This window comes from Manacus candei, unplaced genomic scaffold (genome assembly GCF_025592945.1).
Source record: "Manacus candei isolate 608988 ecotype Guabito, Panama unplaced genomic scaffold, ASM2559294v1 h1tg000028l, whole genome shotgun sequence".
In the NCBI taxonomy this organism is placed as follows: Eukaryota; Metazoa; Chordata; class Aves; order Passeriformes; family Pipridae; genus Manacus; species Manacus candei.
Window position 1 is genome coordinate 20,313,577 of NW_026138076.1, and position 21,856 is coordinate 20,335,432.

At 38.5% G+C, this 21,856-nt stretch overlaps 1 protein-coding gene across 2 annotated transcripts in view; it reads right to left on the reverse strand.

The window, feature by feature from the left end:
* Positions 1–21,856, reverse strand: part of GALNTL6 (polypeptide N-acetylgalactosaminyltransferase like 6) — a 462,483-nt gene that overhangs the window by 44,466 nt on the left and 396,161 nt on the right. For both annotated transcript variants that reach the window (XM_051790183.1, XM_051790181.1), the window contains one exon: positions 9,363–9,480. In XM_051790183.1, the coding sequence (XP_051646143.1) occupies positions 9,363–9,480 (118 nt within the window). The remainder of the gene's footprint in view (positions 1–9,362; positions 9,481–21,856) is intronic.

Genomic DNA, 21,856 nt, shown 5'->3' on the forward strand with positions numbered 1-21,856 from the left:
TCCTTTCTATATCTCTTCATGTGGACATACATAATGATGCTTCACTAAACATCTCCATGAATTTGGATGAGAATTTAGGTCCGTGCACTACATATATGAGGGAATTTTAGCTGTATTTGATGCACTCTGGAGCAAAATGACGTGAAATAAGTTTGTGACTGAGACCAAAGCAGAGTAGAACAGGAGCAACTGAAAGGAACTGAAAGTTTCACCAACATGTTTCATACAGAAAAGAATTAAATCATAAGTTAACATGCTCTGAATTGAAACAATAGTAACCAGACCCTTAAAAAAAGGTACTGGAAAACATGACGCGATCACGTATACTTGACATTCTGCATGAAGCCTGCAGAGAACAATGTGCATCTCTGCACTTTTTTTACATTTCATATTCCATCTCTTTTGTCCTGCCCACCAGCTGGCTGTAGCTACTGGCTTTTTGAAATCATGGGAAAACAAAATTATTAATTCCATTCATTTAAAACATTAGTGAAAATGGGCAAGAGTTTGGCCTCTTTCACTGCGCTTGCCTGATTGTGTTACAGTGGGTATAATATCTGCTTGCTCCTGGAATTCAGCCTCTCAGACTGACTGTGCTATTCATACTGTGAATGGAGAAAAATGGGTTAGAGTGAAGACTTGAGTTGCAAAGTGATTTAGGTAGCTGCTTCTTATGGTTCATTTGTGTATTAGCCCTTAGCTGTTAGCCATGGTATCCAGCTGAGACCTGGTAAAGAAATGCTTTAGGATCTAACAAACCTAAATACACTAGTGTAAATGTTGAAGGAACGCTTGAAACCAGCAAAAGTGGGGCTTTGTCCTTAAGTTCCATGGACACCCATGTGCAGTCAGGTAGGAGCTGCTGCTTACTACTTCCCATCACAGAATTAACTAAGGCATAGGAGCTCTGGGTAGGTGCTTCTGGTACATGGTAGCATCTCAGCTGAGGAGACAAATTTTGCATGTTAGTAGTATGGCATAGCAAAGACAGCTGTCCTGGGTATCACTGCCAAATGGAAGCCTGTACACTGATGAAATGAAGTACCTATTTTGGTACCTATTTCTGCGTTGAGGACATGTCATCTGGTCTCCTAGTGAGCACAGTCCTCAGGGAGGAGATTTATTGGTGGGAATGGAGACCCAAATGAATGCTCTGCCTCCATGCCAAAATAGCTCATTAGTATCTAGAGTAATCTTACATGTAGTCAAGGCATGTGGACATGAAGATCATTTGTTTTTAAAAAAAACCATTTTGTAAAATGTGCCTCTTAAATAAATCTTGAAATCTTCACCTGTTTCATCTCATGTCGGCTAATTCACTGGAAAACATGTGCATAAACATAGTAAAATATCACAAAAATTATAGTGCTAAAATAATGTTCACCTTTCTAACAATACTTCATTTGTATGTTACATCACTTGTACCTTTTTTAGTGGGAACCTCCTCGCTGGTTATCTTCAAACAATCCACTGCACCAACGAAAGTACAGACCTATACTTAGGATTTGTTCTTGTTTTTTAAATGAAGGTGTCATTTCAAAGGCTAGACAAGTTATTACAGTGATTAATCAAGGCTTCTTAGCCTTTATAAAGTGGGCAGCATAGCAGTTTGACTCAAAGGTCAATGCCTGAATAAATTTAAAAGACAAGAAAGCAGAAAAAAAAATATATATACAGGTAAGTATTACTTTAACTGAGGCAACGAGAGCTGAAGCAGACATATACTACATTTCCTCTAAAGCAGTAGCATAGCAGTTAAAAAAACAGGAGAAAAGAAATTAAAAAAAAAACCCAAAAGTCAGATATGTTGAGGCAATAACAAGTGGGAGGAAATAACACAGCGTTAGGCTTATATTTGATAGACATAAAACCTGAAAATGCTGTGCTGCACCTGAGGTATGCCGTGCAGGGTAATTGAAATGAATCTTGGGTTGCCTTGAAGGACATTTAGCAGCTGTTCCTGTTTATCTTTCAGCTTCAGAGTGATATCAAAAGCATTTTTTATATTTTCCTGGGAAGATCAATTCTGGCAACTTCACCTTTAAAATGTGCATTTTTATGTCACATGTGCTAAATGCAAGAAATTGGAGAATGACTTCTGTGTTAAATATTACAGACCTCCAGTGTACCATGCAAGGAATTCAGGTGGTGTGGGACATTTGGCAAAATGATATCAGAAGCAATGAAATTCTCAGGATCGCAAATGTCTCCTTCTTATAAAAGCAATGAATCTGGTCTGCAGCTGACATAAAAATTGAAGATGAAACCAAAATAATGCAATTCCAGCTTGGAAAGATCAAAATAAGAGTAGTTTATGTGTCAACTAAATACTATCTCACAATTTATCTTTATATAGCTCCTTCCAACAGAACGTTGCAAAACACTTTATAGGGATGGCTGAAAGCAAAAGACAGGCATTAACACAAGCTTTAAAAGAAATTAAGCTGTGGTTATGTGGCTTTGTTCCTGACTGGAGCTCAGATGTCACAGATGCATTTTTTGGATCTGTTCTACAGCTCCTGTGGGATTTTGAGTGAATCACCCTCTTTTCACATCACTTTTAAAGACATCTTTGTCTTTAAAATTGAATTCTGCCTTCTCTTGTGGTTTCCCCTCCTGCTGCCTTATCTCTCTGTTTTATGAGTGATCCAGCCAGGAGACTATCTGGAAAATGTAAATACTGTGCATACAAGACTGAGACTCCAATCCATATCATACACTGTAATCATAATTACTGTAGCAAGAGACTCATGATTTTTGAGCAGTGGAGGATGTCTCACTGCGGAACATGAACATACAGCAAATTACGTAAAGGATTTAAATGGTATTGAATGGACTTTGGATCAGGCTTCAAAACTAATTGAGAAATATACTGCTGCTGAGAGCAACAAGACAGACAACAGTGAGAGACACTGAAACGGACAGAAAAAACAAACAGAAAAAAAACAAACCAAACCAAACCAGTAAACTGGTGGAAGAGGAATATAAAGTATTTCGTACTAAGGTGACGGCTTGCTGCTCTCCACATTTGTGCAAGAGGGATGGACTACAAACAGGAGAAAGGTATTACAACAGTGAGGCTGAAAAAGTTGTAGAAAATAAGATTATAGAAACCTTTTGGGATTTTTCAGTCACTCTTATTGAAATAGAAGCCAAAGGAACAGATTTGGCAGTAGAAGAAAAGGAAAAAGAAGAATATTTTCCTGTGAACTTTTATATGTAGTGAGAATGTTCAGCTAACTGAAAAAAAATTTGAAAAATAGGATCACTGACTGCAAACGGGTTCACAAACTGCAAAACCATTTACTGGGGGTACAGTGGGATTTCCTGCCAGGGATATTAAAATTGTACTGTGTAAACTGGGAACTGATGACTGGGTATTTCAACAATACTCACTGGCACCTCTAAAATTCTGAGAAAACTCTCAGTATTCCACATTTGTCAGTTCTTTATATAGATTACAACTGCATTGACAAGTGGTAATGCTCCCCTACTCCCTATCTCCTGCCAAGATTGACAGCTGTGGAGGGAAAGAATAATGATTATGATAATAGTGATAAAGAAAGGGATTAATGAACTTGGAGGTGTGTTTTGGAAAACAGGGATGAAGAGAATCTGGAAGATGTGTTGGCATGGATAAGGATAAAACAACTCTAGATACAGGTGACTAGCTTCAAGAGGAGGGATCTCCACTGGCGTTTTTGTTAAGGTATGACGTATGATGCCTAAGGAATGTCCAGTGTAAAAGATTGATTGGGTTTGTGTGGCAAAGTTTTGGTAGCAGGGGGGCTACAGGAGCGGCTTCTGTGAGAAAATACCAGAAGCTTCCCCCATGTCCAACAGAGCCAATGCCAATTGGCTCCAAGATGGACCAACTGCTGTCCAAGGCCATCATGATAGTGATAGCACCTCCAGGATAACAGATTTAAGAAGGGGAAAAGTTACTGTGCAATTTTAGCCAGAGAGAGGAGTGAGAATATGTGAGATCAACAGCCCTGCAGACACCAAGGTCAGTGCAGAAAAAGGGGCAGGGTGCTCCAGGCACTAGAGCTGAGATTCCCTTGCAGCCTGTAGTGCAGACCATGGTGAGGCAACTGTCTCCCTGTAGCCCATGGAGTTCTGTGGTGGAGCAAATATCCACTGGCAGCTCCTGGAGGACCCCATGCTGGAGCAGAGGAAGAGTGTGAGGAGTCTTCCTCCTGAGAAGGAAGAAGCAGCAGAGACAACATATGATGAACTGACTTTAGCCTCCACTCCTCATCCCCCTGAGGGCACGGAGGTAGAGAAAATAAGGAGTGAAGTTGAGCCAGGGAATAGAAGAGGGGTGGGGAGAAGGTGTTTTAAGATTTGGGTTTATTTCTCATTGCACTACTCTGATTTGATTGGTAATAACTTAATTTTTCCCCAAGTCAAGTCAATTTTGCCCACGATAGTAACTGGTGAGTGCTGAGGAGCCTGTGTCCGAATGGGAATGCTTTAAAGCATGGAGGGACATTTATGGCGCACGAAGGGACTCCATTTCATGGACTTGCTCGTTTATACCTGGTTTTAGGCACCGTTTGATGTACTTTCCCCACTTGGCTGTATTAATTCCATTTGTTTGTATGGACTTGCCCGGGCTTGCCCAGAGCTGTCTTCCCACCAAAAGCTGTTTATCCTCTCACTTTCCCGCTCATCCTGCATTGATTAGCTGAGAAGTACTGCAGTTCCTAATGTCCAACTCCTCCCAAGTTCTTCCTCCTTTCCTGTGTTCCCCTATCCTGTTTTACCCTGAGATGCCAATCTCTTGTTCCTCCCCTGTTACCAAGCCCCCCTGAACCAGACCCGACATAAGTCCCTGCTCTACCTCAATAAACGGCCATTGCACCCCGACCTTCCATCTTGTCGGACTCCTCTGTGCAGTGTTGTGGTCCTACTCCCCCACCCACCAGACTGTGGCAGGTGAGTGATCTCTCCCTGCCCTTACCTTCACTGATGAGCCTTTTGTTATATTTTCTCTCCCCTGTCCAGGTGAGGAGAGGACTGACAGAGCAGCTTTGCTGCCTACCTGGCATACAGCCAAGGTCAACCCACCACAAGGAACTTTAAGAAACACAGGAAGTTAGTATCTTTCACTACTCTATGTTTTAGTGATTACTACATAAGCTGTATCTGTCCAAGAAATTGTTATTATTCCCTTGTTATTGAGAAGAGATGTCATTAATCAGGTGAGTTCCAGTGTTTTGCCAGCTTTCACAAGTCCAGCACATGTATCATCAGCAAGATGTCATACGTCTTTTTAATTAAGAAAAAAAATGATCCTGATGCTGCCAAAAAAATAAAATCCTGCACATTTTCCTATGTAACAATTAATCTAAGAAACTATTTAATAAAGACTATTTAATAAACTATTATTAAAAATTAATGCAAATTTAATAAACACATGGTTTGTGACTGTGAAACCATCCACTGAATGTGTATGTGTGTCTTCTGATTTGGAAACATGAGTTAATCAGAATGGCACCCTGTGCTATGCTTGCTGCTGTCCTCTGCAGTGATGTTTGCAAGCAAGAAGAGAACAAAAGAGAAATATGTTTGGTTTTGTAGTGTGGAAATAAAGATCAAGCAAATTTTTAAGCAGCAACTCTTTTTTTTACCTGCCTCTGTGTGTTCCTGACCACTCAGCACCTGGAATAGACATGCCTGAAGTTTGAGGAAGCTCCTTTTTCTGCTGTGGCACAATTCCAAACGTCACGGAAACATTACAATATGTATTTTGGAGGAAGTTATTGAATGTACTTACTGTGTTTTGGAGGAAGTTATTGAATGTACAATGAGATAATGCAACCTCCCCCCCATAAAAAGAAGTTTGGCGTCTCTCACATCAGGTCATACCTAGTGAAACAGCTGGAGACAAAAATCAAAATGGATACTTTCCCTCCAAGCTTCCCAGCCCTGAGTACCTTTCCTCAGTCTGGTTCAACCTCCACTTGTCCTACTAATCTAATTTTTAATTGGTCCTTGAACTCTGTCTTAGCATGTTGAACTCGTAAAGCAATATGGCTACTATTAGTAATTCCTTTGAGCTTGCACATCTATAATTCCTTAAATTTAAACTGTTGATAAAACTGAGGCTAAGACTGGATCCAGCTGCACCCAGGCTCCTCTCTGAGAAGGAGTTTAGAAAGCAAGGGAATCCTTTCTGTACCTCATGACTCAATGGCAGGGCTTCTTTAATAAACTTTGCCAAAAAGCCTTCCACTCCCCCCATGATGGGCCACACTTTGCATTCATGGTGTCTCATTTGCTTTGTAGCAAACACTCCTGTAACTTGACTCGTGGGGATGACTGTGAATGTCTCTGGTATAGAAATGCAGAGGCTCTTGGTTGAGAAGATGCTTTTCTTTAAGAGGATCTTGATTGTTAAGTGATCTTTTTCCTGCATAATGTGTGAATGTTTCTGTGGAGTCAAGTTCATTCCAACATTTGGTTGGGCAATTCTCCAAATAACTTATTCTATGTCTGCCACCACTGAATTTGAACATATAAACTTGATATTTGATACTTGACACACACACTTGTGAAAAACCTTCCTGAATATACCTGAAAGCCTTCCTTTGCAGCAAAACATTGGCAGTGCTAATTAACAACATGCCACAGCCTACCTGGATTCTATAGTACCTGGACATAATGTTAAAATGTTAAACAGAATGGTTACAGTTGTACATCAATCCACAGAATTTAAAATGCATCACTGAGGCTGGGAAATGGTTTGCAAACACTCCTCACTCCAGCTCACAGAGCAGAGCAATGAGTTCAAGATGAATCACACACTACTTCATTTCAGGAAGCACAGAGCTTTTGCTCTGACATTCATTCCTCCATAACTGCATCACTGTATTTGAATTAAACACAACAATCTTCCATCTGACATGAGGAAGGTCATGTCATCAGCACAGTCTCCATTTATAGCAGATATACTGTTTACTGATTTACTCTTATAATGCAGCTCTTGTGCAAATGAATCTCAAAGTTAAAAACAAGACATATGAAGAATGTAAAAGGAACACTGTGTCTATCTCTGAGATTAAAGACCAGTCTGAAACAGTCCTCTATATGCAAACTTCACGCAATTGTGGGACATTTTGAATCAGCTTCTCTTTGCAATTTCTTAATGAAAACCAATCATATTTTTACAAAATACTTAAGAATTAGTTGAATCAAAGAAGAAATGTGTGAAAATAGCTAACTATCTGGTGGTTACAGATGTTCTTGTGGCAGGATACTCGAAATAATTATTTGCCAGGCAAATTAATGTAAGACGTGGCATTGACACATGGCACTCATCCTACAACAATTCCACAGGCCATAGATGTAACACTCTAAGAAAAAGTAAATTGTAGTTTCAGATTCACTCAAGTAGCCACAAAAATTGAACCAGTATGGTTCTTTGGCTTTTTCACTGACTTTGTAACAGTTTGCAAGTCCACCACCTTACCAAGTTTTGCGAATAAATCTGGTAAATTGAACTGTCTAGCTAACTTGTCCTCAGTTAAATAAGTTTTAAGATGACTGAATCTATAGCTACAGTAAAAACTGTTGAAGCAGAAACCTTTCCCAAGGTGACAGTGGTGATTCTGACATAATAAACCCCAGTCCTTTCTGTTTCTCCCTTCCACCTCCATGATTTTTCTCCTTTTTTTTTAGGAGAAAAACAGCAGTCTTTTTAAAACTTACATCTATTAAATTTTTCCAATGGGAAGCTACTCCTATTTGGCAATCATCATTAAAGACTATTTTTTTTTCTTTTAACACTAGTAAGAAAGGACGGGGTCCTAATGTCATTTTTATATTGATGAGATGGATCCAGAGATATGACTGAAATGAGACCAAATGTGACACAGCTGCCTCCAAAAAAAATTTGTCAGTTGAACAAAACACACTGGGACAATCTGGTATCTCAATTTCCAGTTGTGTTACCATGGTTTCTATACAAAGTCTAGAGAGCACTACACGTATATTCTTTGTGATGATAAATAAAAGGAGTATTTGAAATAGGATAATAAAATCATGGGTTCAGAGACCATTATGACAGCTACAGGTAACTACTTACATTTGCCTCTGAAACAATCTAAACAGACAGAAGGTAAATCAATATATTCTAAATATATGGTCTAGCTATTGGGTTTTCCCTGCCTTCTTGTTTTATTTTGCTGAGGTATAAAAATGATTTGGAGAAATATGAGAGTAAGCCAGTTAATGCAAAACATTTTGCTGTTCTTGGTAACTCCTGTAAAGGCAGCCTGGAAGCCCAGTGTTGGCTCACACTTATGGTTTGCCTCAGCACTGTTGTTTTAATTGCTGTTGAAACTCACTATGATATTAGTGTCACGGCTGACACACTGAATTTATTTACAGAGCTTTAAACTGACAGAATCTGGAAGTACCTGAAGGTAAATTTGAATTCTAATTTCAGTTCCAAGCTATATTCAAACACGTTTGACTCAGTTCATCTATGTCATGAAATTCTATCAAATCATTGGAAAACTTTGCATGTAGGGACTGTGAGGCAAAGTGTTTTTGTCTTTGGGTATACTGGAACAAAATTAACTCAGTTTTCAAAACTAGACATGTTAGTCCTCATCAAACTAATACAAATGCCTGTTTTACATGCAGAAAGTAACAAGACTTTTGAGATGTAACTGATTTGAATACACATGTCTACATAGAGGATATGAGGGTATACTATGGCTTGTTGTACTTAACCTGAGCACTTGACAATTCCCCATGTGTCATTATAATAATTTAAATGCAATTAAAAAAATCTGCTCTTGAACAGTTGGCCTGCAGCTAACAGCTCACAGTAGCTGAGCTGCTCTAGTGATCCACTGCTACTGAAAGGGGTCTTTCTTCCTATGACTTTCGCTTTCCATTTCCATACATTTCCCTGAGCTGACTCCATGGGACCCTATCCCCAGAGATGATTAAACTTGTTGATTTGGGCAGAAAATTATGTCCTTTTCTTTTTTGCTGTAATAGTTCTCTCTTGGCTTATTTATGCTCAATGCTTGAGTATAAAGTAAACACAGCACCTGAGAGAAGGTAAGTGGAGAAGACTTGATGAAAGGAACAAGGTAGGACTTTGATGGTGGCAAACTACCACATTTTTGGAGGCAAATATCAAGTTTTGCACTCAGTGTGATTTTTGTATGGCTTCTGGAGCACACGTTTATGGCATAATTCTTTGTGAAACTATTGGGAGTTTCTAACAAAAAAAAGAATTGTATTAAATTAATTTTAGTTAAAAGACAAAGCCAGTATGAATAAAAGCATCATTATAACATCAGAAATGAAGTATTCTGTAAGGTGACTTGATGACTTACCTTAAAGGAGATTTCATACTGCTCTCCTCCCCATATTTCTAATCCTGGATCATAGCCTCCCAGCTCCCAGAACCATTTCCGATTAACAGCAAATAGACCTCCAGCCATTACAGGAGACCTGAAGGATGAATAAAGCAACACAAGCAATAATGATGATGTTTGGACCACGTGTGTATGTGCCTCTGTGTGTGAGTGAAAGTTTTTTGAACTGTGGAGCTATGGCAGGCATAGACAAACAGCAGTGTAACCAAACAACATTTATCTCTATTCACCCCAGAATGGTCTCTAGATGAGAAATAGGCAATATGATAGATCTTGAGCATGATAGACAGTCATGCACAAACTCCTTGTATTTAAAAAAAAAAAAAAGTTCTGTTCATTACTAAATAAACCCATGTAACAGAGAAAGAAAGGGACTCTGGAAACCTGCCAAAATACGTAATGATCTCAGTACTCCATGAGAAGTAACTTGCATCTGAAGGGTAGCAAAAGTTTTCAATTCATTTCAGTCTCATAGGTGCTGGTGAGAGAAAGGCAGAAACGTGACAGAACATGGCTACAGAGCAGCAGTTGGGAGTTAAACATCTGCTTTTCTAAGCATTTAAAACTCCTCATGTGTGTCTCACAGTGGTAATTTAACTTATAGGCAAATAATTTGCTATGTTTCCCATGTTTCCATTTATTCCATGAATAAACACGTGGAATTTACTTTAACTCAGTCTTTCACAGACAATATAGAAAACAAATGAGATATTTAAAGTTAGTGTTAGAAAATATTGATGAAAAGTGCACTGTAAATTTATAAGCAGGAATTTTGTACAGGAAAATAAGCATTTTCTCTTTTTTTTTCATTACCAATAAACTCATGTTTCTAATGCAGTAAATACACCAATAGCTCTCAGGATTCAAATGTTGCTCACTGATTTCTTGAAATTGCGGTAGGAAGGGAATACAAAGGAATCTACACTGAACAGGAGGGAAACAGCAGGCCGAAGAGAGTCCAAGCCAACTATGCAATTCAATCAATGCAGCCTTACGAGTTTTAGAGCAAGAGGCTAGAAGGAACACATTCATGCTGATGGCTGATCAGAGGGAGAAAAGACAGTACATGGAGACCTGGATGGCTTCCAGGCAATGCTTCCTTACCAGAGAATAGACATGAAACTGGATCCTATGCCATGTGCCCTCTAACACTGAAGTCCCAAGGGAAAATTATTCCATCATGGGGCTATGAAAGCAGATGGTATCATCCCTGAAGACCTGACTGGAAAATAAAAACTTCCCCCTTTGCCACTGATTTAAGATTTGGCACTGAACTCAGCACTCGTAGGTATTTCAGGAATCCATGCATAAGTTACAAGTTTGTTAAGAGGACATCACGTTAATGGAACATTCTGCCATATTATCTCTGCCTGAACACTTTTTTATGTTGCTGTCTTTTATCCAAGCCAGTGGAGACAATAAAACAGCAAGCAGACAGCTGAGTAGTCTCTGCTACCGTTAGGAGACCAGTGAATCCTCATGCCTGAATGATAGAAAATGATCCTCTCATTTGCATTCACAGTAAAGAGAAACATCATGGATATTCTTCCTTTCACTTCTATGAGGTAGTTTAAAAAAAATAAAAAAAAAATTATACTTCCCATTTTCAGGACTAGGGAGCTCTAACAGACTAATTGCATTTTCCTTAAGAGATTATATTTTTAAAAGCACATAGAAGCTTTGTGAAACAAAGCTTTGTGAAAAAAATATTCAGACTGGCAAGGCTTTGCCAGTTTGTCACATACACTGAATGCTAATACTTTTTTACTTTTACTGACATTTCATATCTCAAATATTGACTGTATTTCCATATATGAATACATTCAATGGAGATTTTATTAGAAACCTTCCCCTGGGGATTCTGACTACTACAATACATTTTCAATTTCTACCAAAGTAAATCTAATTACAACAATGTCCTTTGTGACTTCAGGTTCTAAATAATCAAAACACAATGTACTTTTATAAAGATGGACTTGCATGGAGAATGCTTATAACTAAATTGCTACTGGCAGAAGAAATGTAGTCCCAGAAATCCCTGGGAAAATGTAGGATTACTCTAATTCTCACAGATACAATATTTTTCCTGAGCATTTCTCTTAACGTAGTGAATGGCCTATAAAAAAGGTAATCCATGCAGGTGAATCAGATGGAAGATAAAAGAAATCAGACTTAAAATTGCAAAATAATTGGCAAACACTTACAAATTATATTTGAATCTACAGATCTTTCCAGTGATAAATAATGAATAAAGAAACCCCTTGTTAATCAGATGTGAAAGTTCAAAACATTTATTACAACTAACAAAACTACCCAATGACTGGGACAGTAGCAAACTCATAGTTTTTCCACTTCCTTAATAAAAAAAAAAAAAAGAAGAAATTGAATGTAATTGCCCCCTTAATTCATATTCCACAAGATGATCTGACATTTGTTGTTTTGTAGGAATAGCGATGGAGAGGAAAACCAGGATGGCCCTTTGGTTTTCATTGGAATGGGATGAATAATAAGCTGTGTTAAAGTGACTGGTTGGCACAGTATTGCACTCCATGCCACAAGCAGCTACTGCTGAACAGGTCTTAAATTATCTCCAAAATATGAAGATGAGTTCAGTCTTGCAATCATGATTTATATAAAAAGTCTTTATGTAGTTAATAGGATCACTTACATAGATAAACGAACTGCACTGAGCCCAAAGGAAAGGAATTAATCTCTTATTTAATGGCTTCTGTGTAGAAATGTCAAACTATGTTTGTAGAAGTAATTTTTCCATGAAATGTCCAACTCAGGTGCTTAAATAATCAGACCTGAGCTACAGTAGCATAATATTATGTGAGTAATTACAGTGGGAAGCTGTAAAATGCTTATAGTCTAAAACTTAGAAGGACAAAGACTCCCCAAACATCAGGGAAGCTGGAAGGTTGCTAAACTTAAAAAATAGTTGTAAAAACCTTCCACATGAGAACTACTGCACAGACTCACTGACGATACCTAAAAGAACAATATTGGAAGTAAAAGTTAGTTGATCCAAAAATGTCCCAAGCGGTCAAAGACTGCTGAGCTGAGACAGAAAACGAGTTTGATTTAGTGAGAGTACCAAAAAGAAAAAAAAAAAGGCCAAGAAAATTGTTTTGCAAAAAAAGATAGACTGAGAAAAAGGCAGGCAAATGCTTAATGTGAAAAGACAGCTCAGAAACAAATTAAAAAAGTGCACTAAAAGAAGTGTAGCAGTAGCTCAAATTGTAGCCAGCAAAGAATTTTATAACTGCTTGCAATTTAAATGGAGAGGCAGGAAAGAGATAATCTCACCTATGAATTTTCAAGGTAAGAGAAAAATGACATGGATTTAAAAGGAGTGTGAAGCTACTTGCATTAGAAACAACTGTGGTATATTGCAAACAAGTGAACTGCATAGCAGGTTTTGGAATCACTGCAAGAGTGATATATACAGTGGAGCTAAAGGATTTGTGAGAAGGGAAGAGAAACTTTGACAGCACATGGAAAGAAAATGAGGGAAATGAAAATGGGAAAGCATTTGTGCAGTAGGTACATGTGCAGTAGGTACAAATCACCTGTAACTTGGCCATTATAATTGTATACACTGAATGGCATACTGCACTATGCCTCTCTCTGTATCATCCAGACTGACTAAAGGCTCTGTATTGAACTACTAAACAGAAAAGGATGAATGCTGGAAAGAGGAGCCCACCTCATGCAGGATACATTGGACAAGCTGACCTTCAGTGCCAAACCCACTGACATGTTGTATAAATACTGAGGTAAATAGCCCACAACAGGAATCAGGACCAGATCCTGTTGACCTTGTGGAGACAGGGATGTAATGGACAAGGAGGAAGGGGGCCATGTTGCTGCTGGCACAGCAGCAGTCACAGAAATGACTGGTGACCTCCTGAATGCAGCTTTGAGCTAGGCTTCTGCACTTTTTAAAATGAATTTCAAGGTCTTGTTAAACAAGAAGAGTGTTCCTTCACCCTAGTGATACCACATGAAGGCACCTCAGGAGAGGGCATAAATTCAAGTCACCTTGTTTCACTGGTGACTGCTCCAGGTGCTCTCTGCAGTGATTCCTGATAGCAAACAGCAGAAACTGATACTAATCCTAGATGATAAAAGTTCTAATAAAACCAAAAATTAAAATCTGTGTAGGGTTAATGTAAGAGACAGACTTGTCCACTCAAAAGAAGTGAATGCAGAAATTAAACAAACTGAAATTAAGATGAGTTAATCAAATGGCAAGAAAGTGATATATATTAATAAAATAAATGACAAAAATGTGAACTTAGAGGTTGCTCTAGCTAAAGATAAAGACACATTCTATACTGTGCACAAAAAAAGATGGTGATGTAGCTGGAATGAATATGGATAAGACTTACTCAATTTCTCAATAAGTAAAAAAAAAAGTGGAATATTTTATATAATTAATTGTCTAATCAAATATAATTAAAATGTATGGACTATTTTACATTTAATATTTCTGTAAGACATTGTTTTATCTTTTATCTATTCTAACAACATGAGTCATCTCCATGTTTATAAAACCACCAAGACTTAGAAAGTAAAACTTGTATCTGTGACATTAGCCTATGGAAGTTACTCTTTCTTTTTTTCCTCAAGTATCCAGTTTTCTGAACAACGTTTACTCTACATGAATTTGTGCCCCTGTCCGTACCAGTCACACAGGTTTTGAAACCACTGCATTCCTGATCATCCTTATCTCCCTAGAGTCTAGAAGCAGCATCTCACAATATACATCAGATCAACCATGTAAGAAAAAGGCCTACCTTAAAGTTGGTTTGCTCCCCATAACTGCCTCCACCCAGTTTGTTCACTGTACATTCAGAGTTGTCACCACAGTACACTGTAAATTGCCAGCTGATGTTTCTGCAGTTAATGTCTGTAACTCTGAAGTCCCGACTATTTATAGTAATGGACACCAGAAATTTTCATGAAGCAAACTGAACCCACTCTCACACAAATTCAAATTTGTAGAGCTGTATCCCACTGTGCAGACTCCTTCTGCATATCCAGGTGGTTTCAGTAATCTGTATTCTCTTATTAAACCACTGTATAATTTTACTGTCATTCTTAAGCAGTTAGGATGTTCTTATTTTAATTTTCCTTCATAGTATTTTTCTAATGAGTTGTTTGCAAAATTAGTCATACATTGACAAATTTAACATAGTTGCACACTGTCTTCATCTTACCTACAATAAATACCTGTGTATATGCATGTATGTTTCATACTTTTCTACTCAGTGGTATCTGGACAATTAAATTGTGAACTGTCAGTCCTTTAAGAGGCACAGCACTAAAATTTCACTCCTGCTAAATGTTCTCCTGATCTTTTTTCCCAAAATCAAATTCAGAAGTCTGAGACCACTCACACTTAAGCTAGCAGAAGATGACTAACTTTGCAATAATAAATGTCTTGCTTTTTAAGCAGTTCCATTCTAATTTTATTCTATGTCGACAACAAAATAATTCCTTTTCGTGGAGCAGAGTTGCATTCAGATTTAGCAGAGTTCTACTGTGTTTTAACTTTAACCAAAATCTTTCCTGGACAATTCAAACATGTGAAATGCTAATGTGGCAGAAGAGTGGGTATGTACCCAGCGGTACCCACTAGTGATCGCAGCTGCTTGTGACAGGCTGTGACAAAGTCACACAAGCTTTTCCTGACTCTCCATTACTTCCCAGTGCAGAAAGCACTATTATATAGGATGCAGAGCAAAGCCAACCTATTTTTACTTTTGTAGCCTGCATCTCTGCATAGTCAACAGTCTCTCTACTAAAACTGCAACGAGACTTCATTTTTCCTGACCAGCAGAGTTCAGAAAGTTTTGATAAGTAATTCTATTCTTATGTAATGAATTTTTTTAGAGATTATGACCAGTTAGTTTCATTACGTGAAACTTGTGTAAATGGGACTATACACATCTCACTCACTTGAAGCTTAAAAGTGCAATTTTTTTGCATTAAACTAAATATTCTTACAAGTATGAAAGAGAAAGAAAAAAGCATCGGGTTTAGTTTTTTTGTAAACTACCAGTTCAAATTATCATTATGCTGAAACATGTAGCAGCCAGGTTGTATTATTTAAAATTAACTCCCAAGTCTCTCTATAATCACATTTCATCTTTAAACTAGACTTTTGTTTGTGAAATATTAAGATAAAACCTCTTTCTTCAAACGGTGAGTCAGAAAGCTGTGGAGAGTCAGCCAGAAAGAAAGCTCTAAAAGCAACTGATGTTCAGTTTATAAAAGTTTCCACTGTGATTTCATCATACATGCTTATTTTTCTTACCACATCGATAAACTTCACTGAAAAAACTGTATTGTAAAAGAGTGATGAGCCCTTATGTGGGTGATGATGCTGAGGCCCATTTAGCCTTTCCTCTCATATTTAGAAAATTAAAGAAGCTGTAGAAGAGGTGAGTTGGGTAGAGATGGAAGACTCTGAAGATAAAGCTTCCCTTTCTCATAATTACCACTCATAACCCAAGGGAAATCTATCTGAATTACTGTTAGAGGATATCTACAGCACTCAAACTAAGGGTGTGGGTCAGCAGAAATGAGCATCCTGAAGCAAAAAGTAAATGAAAGCTTCTGGAAATGCCCTGCATGCAAAGGTGTTCAGCAAGTTAAACTAAAGAACAAAAGAACAGCTGCATGTCATACTAAAGAGACAAATCCAACACACGGGCAGTCTCACAAGATTGAGGCTTGGGTGCTGTAAAAGCAAGAAAGCAGAGGTGAGAGCAGCACTTCAGCTGAGCCACATTCATTTCATGAGAGATGGATCTTGCACATATGGAATTCAACAGCAGCAAAAAAACCTTCAGCCTATTAGTAGGAAGTAAGAACTGCTGGAGAAAACACAATTTGAAACAACTCTGTCATTTCAGTTTCTTTCCATATTGATGGGTATTATTTGCATTCAGGATTGTTCCTTGAAAATGTAATCTTTGAAAATTAAATGTAGAAATAAAGATCGATTGGAGGCAAAATACTACCAACTGTCCCTAAAATAGGAACTTACTTTAGCCTTCCTGGCTTTTGTTGAAGCCCATCCAAAACTAAACACAAAAAATAATTTTTCTTTTTATTTTAAAAAGGATATATATAGTGTATCTCAACTTGCCTAGATTCTAACCAAGGTCAAGATTCAAACAGACAAGTAGTATTTTGCACAGAAGCCATTCTGCTTCTGGTTCTTGTGAAAATCCAATTATTTTGACTATGAAGGCACAATAAACTTTCTATAATCATCTTTTCCCTCTGGGTTATTATGAAACACAAAGCTGGAATTTTAAGACAATGCTAATACTGTAACCTGAGTGTACACCCTACTTTTAAACAGGAAAAATCTGTTCAAGCTAAGAAGGAAATCCATGTCAATGGAAAATAACACTCAGGTAAATGGACATGTCATTTGAGATTAATCTTCTGTTTTCAATCAAGGAACAAGGCCAGATGCATATCTTTAGATTATCCATCCCAGTTGCACAGTAACTCTATCACAACCTCCCAAGCATTAGGGAATCAGCATGAAGCTGTGTCAGGTGAGGTTTAGTTTAGATATCAGGAAAAAGTTCTTCACCCAGAGGGTGATTGAGCACTGGAACAGGCTCCCTAGGGTAGTGGTCACAGTACCAAGCATGTCTGAGTTCAAGAAGCCTTAGGACAATGCTGTCAGGCACATGGTGTGATTCTTGGGATGTTTTGTGCAAGGCCAGGAGCTAGAACTTGATGTTCCTAATGGGTCCCTTCCAACTCAGCCTATTCTATGGTTCTCTGAATAGATAACAGTTCATCAAATCCCATCACTATCTTCAAGGAAGTTCTCTCAGAACATACGGGGGCAGGAGATGAACAGAATTACTATCCAACATTTTCTTCCCCCCTTTAGATGGAGAGGTGTAAACCAGAGAACTATCTTTATTGATTTACTTAAGCCTAGTATAGCATCATAAGCAAAGTTTAAATTCAAGGAGAAATTTTCAATTTCATTAAAGATAATAAATGATTCCTTTGAAACATAACCAATGGTCCAACCACAGGTTCTTATTTCCAAAATAGTCCTTTAATTCAGACTTTGTCCTTCCATGAGAGATTCCTAGATGAATAATGATTACAAATTCAACCACTTAGCAGCCTGCTATCAAAAGTTACAGGTAACTCTGAATAAATTATTTAGATTACTATAACTCTGTGGTTCCTAGAACTCTAAAACTACTTATTGCGGATTAAAGTAGATTTAAAGACATCACAGCCCTCCCAAAATAGCTTTGTACATAACGTGTAAAAGTGACATCACAACTGTGGATTAAAAAGTGCAGCAGGAACAGCCTTTTCTGCACTGCTCACACCCTCCAGCATGAGCTCACAAGCAGACCAAGGCAGCACAACCACAGTGTGCTCTGGCAGCACTGTTCCCTGTAGTGTCTGTGGGCAGGACCAGCGGGGCTGTGTCCATTGGGCCTGTGTTGTTTCCCGTGCCATATGAACTCCACAGGGAGTGCAAAACTGCAGCTTGGGTCTTTTTATAAATTGCAGGTGAGGAAAAGAGGTCATTCTCATAAATCTACTGTACAGCAGTAGCTGTATAGTAGCACATCGTGCTACTGTATAGCACGACGTGCATATTTCTAACAGCTGAGAACTTTGAAAAAAGACCAAAAAGGCAGCTGAATTACAATCACCACCATAAACTCCACACAAAAGAGAAGCCTTTGCTTGCTCTGGATTTCCTGCAGTATTTCAGGCTGAAGCGTTGTTTGTGCAACACTGAATGATTTAGGTCGGCAAATGAGAAGAGTTAGTATTGAAGCACTGCAAGGAAATGGCACCTGGTGTTTCAGTGGGTTTTCTTTTTTGTTCATGTCTCTGTTCACACACCAGATCAGACTAAATCGTTAGTGAAGGCCATTTCCAGAACATTTCTGAGTTGGAAAGATTTTAAATAAGTGGAAGTATAGTTACAATAACCTGTTCCTTATTTTTTAGCAAAGTCTCTAAAAATATTGCTGCCTAGCAAGCTGATGGAATTGGTTTCTTTTCAGGGTCCCACAACTGCCCCTGGCGACTCTGACTCAGGGAGACAGAGCTCTCACACCAGGCTAAGTGGATGAGACACACAGTTAATGATATGGCTGTGATCTGCCATGGAGCTGAGGATGTGGATGAATGTTATTCCTTTGATCAGTTCTTCAGTAGTACTGTCAGCAACTGTCCCCACTCTACCCTCATGCGTGCACACTGCTTCAAATGCAGGCAGGAAATGGGGACAAAAGGTAATTTTAATGTTTCATTTATGTCTGTCCTTGAGGATTAATGCAGAAGCCTGAAATGATTCCATGATCACAGAGAGGGAGACTGAAGCCTGAGTAGCTTAACCATTATTACAAAAAGGAGGTCATCCATTTGCCAGTGGTCAAAGATTTCAAGGACATTGGCACTAAGTTTTAAGAAGGCAAAAAAAATTATGCCTGAAGAGGCAAATATGCAACCAAAGGTATTCTGGAAATGTACTCCTAGATGCATCATTGCCATTTATTAAAGCTCTCTAATTTGCTGTGTTACCACATTATGGAGGGTAATGGGGAGGCAGGTACTTTACTACAACAAAATTAGATTTCTCCTAGTCCGCACCAGAGGCACAACAATATTTTCTTGTAAAAACTTCGAAGTAGTGAAAGCAGTTTTCCAAAAATGGAACTGACAGAAAAAACACTGGAAAGTACTTCTCAGTGAAGGATAAAGCAGTTGAAAGCTGATGAGTTTGAGCACTTGATTGTCCCATAACAACATCTGCTTTTAATGTGATGTTGTTGTAAAGATGGACAGGTAAGGCTGTGGAAAACCAGAGAAATGAACCTTCCTGGTTCATTATCATTTGCAGTGAAATTAAGCTGTGTATGTGAACTCTGGACCTGACCCTGAAGGCAAATAAGGATAATGAATTTGGCATAAAGTTCTGCTAATTTGCACAGGCCATAGTGGAAACTGCTGAGCAAACCATACCGGTCTCAGAGTTGGAAACAAGAATCCCTATGTAGTGTAAGTGCTCACACACAGAAGAGTATCTCTACCAGTGAGATAGCCAACCTCCCTCACCCCAGGAGTTTAACACTAAAAGTTTTATCTAGCTGGAAGATGTACAAGATAAATTTCTGAGAACAGCATGCAGAAGGGGACCTTTGGGAGTAGATCAAAAGCAGGATAAGGGGAGATCCCAGAAGTAATCCTGACTGATGCGAGATCAGGGCTGGACTGGGTACACAGCTGGCTTTTGGGAGACTCACCAACAAAGACTGCAGCTGCCTTGCATGCTTTTTTCCTCCTAGATCCAGAGTCTCACACAGCCCAGCTACTCTTGTGCCAGCATCGTCCTACTGCCCGCCACGTAACAGCACATGGATCAGGAGGGGCCACCCTAACCTATATGTAACTATAATGAAAATACTGTAAGAAAAAATTGACAACTGAAAACAATAACATATACACACTGCAACTGCATTAACTCAAATGCCAAGACTCCTGTCTGAATTTGCTTTTAGGAAAAATTCTTCTTTTCCATTTATCTAGACTAATACTACATGGAAAAAATCTGAAGAGTTGGAGAAATCTGGGGCAATCAGTAGTCCCTGAATCATTTACAGAAATTTGCTAGTGATAGTCTTATCACTTCATAATTACATTAGAAAGCACAAAAAATGGTGTTTCAAATCCTGAACTGGCTGGAAGGTAAACTGAACAGTAATAAGGACTCTTGTAACTGACCTATAAAGGCTTTATTGTTAAGAGGTTACAAAAAACCAACCACTGAACCCACCAAAAACCAACACAAGAAAAACACGAGAAAAAGCAAATCCTGAATAACAAATAATCAGAATAATCTTTGTTAGAAATGGCAGCTACTGGCCCCACTGAAACTGTCGTTTCATTTGATCTCCTCCATCATGGCCACATTCACCACCACAAACAAATGGGCTCTATATCATGTAGATGGTTACTGACAGATAGTCTCATTAAGTAGATGATATTCATTGGAGGGAATTGGTAATACTGTTATCATTTTACAAACTACACAAAGACTGCTCAGTGCTTCTGATTCAATGGATTTCTTAGCTCCTCTGAGAAATACTTCAAATGCAGATTCAAAGAGGACTCTGCTCTAAGGCCCTGAGTCCACATCAAGATGTTTCCAGTTTTCCCCAGCTTCTTGGCCTCAAACATGGAGGCTGTCCTTGGGAGTGTGAAATGAATCTCAGTGAGAGGTTGAGGTGCTGCTGTTACCCCGGCTTGGTGTCCGCACATCAATGGGCTTCATGCCTTAAATCACCTGTTTCCCCAAAGGAGTCAAACTGCTCCACCTGCACAAAAACTTCTCGCCATGGGACATCACTTTATCTCTGCAGGTACTTACATCACCTCTGTTTGTGATAAAGTAACCTACCCTTAATCTTTGAGATTATAATCTGTTATTTGGTGGCCAGGGTCAGCATGGATTATGCTAACTGAATAAAACCTGTATGCTTCCAAAGGACAGAAATCCTTTGAGGAGAGGACTGCTTGTGTCTACATTGTCACTACAACCTCCTTTCTTTTTGATCTCTTGATCTGAGTCCCCTGAATACTTGGCTGTGACCCTGTTCTAGCTCGTTCCCCAACTCTCCACTTGGGTAGCTTTGCCAGCTCCCCTGAAAGGGGAGAATTCTCAGGGGATGCTTCTCTCTGCAGCTGGTGTGAGCTGGGGAGCATGGATCTCACCAGCAGGTTTCACTCCTGCCACTTAGGGCAGTTCTTCCCTTGCTTTCTTAAGTAAAAATAATTCCTCACTACCAGCTAAACAGAAATGAGAGCTATGATGCCATAACCCACAAGCTAATAAATCTGAATACTCTGCTTGAGAATACATTTTCAAACTGCTTATCTCCAGCTAGCTGAAGAGAGTCCATAGAAACTGTAGAGAAAAACAGTAATTAGGTCAGTTCTATGTTTGTGAAAATATTTTGCTAAAAATTTCAGCTACACAACAACACAGAACCTAACTTAATACACACAGTAAATTGTTGGCTGTCATAACCAGTAATAAGGGAGAAGAGTTACAGTTGTAAAGCAGTTGCTGCAGCATTCAGCCATATTCTGCTGGCAAGAAAATAAAATTAATGAAAGATTTAACGGAAGAATGTTATGCATGAGCCTTCTTGACACATGCAATTAAATACAAATTGCAAAACACAAATAAGTACATTATAAAATGCAGAACTGCAGGCCAAAGATTGAAATTATTAGCACTGACAGAATTGCTTTTAAAGCTTTCCTTATCCAGCTATACACAGGATGCTATTCTTCTAAATGCTATGCTTATAAATAAAAATAAAATGAAACAGAACACTGCAAATATTTTCTCTTCATAACTATACTTT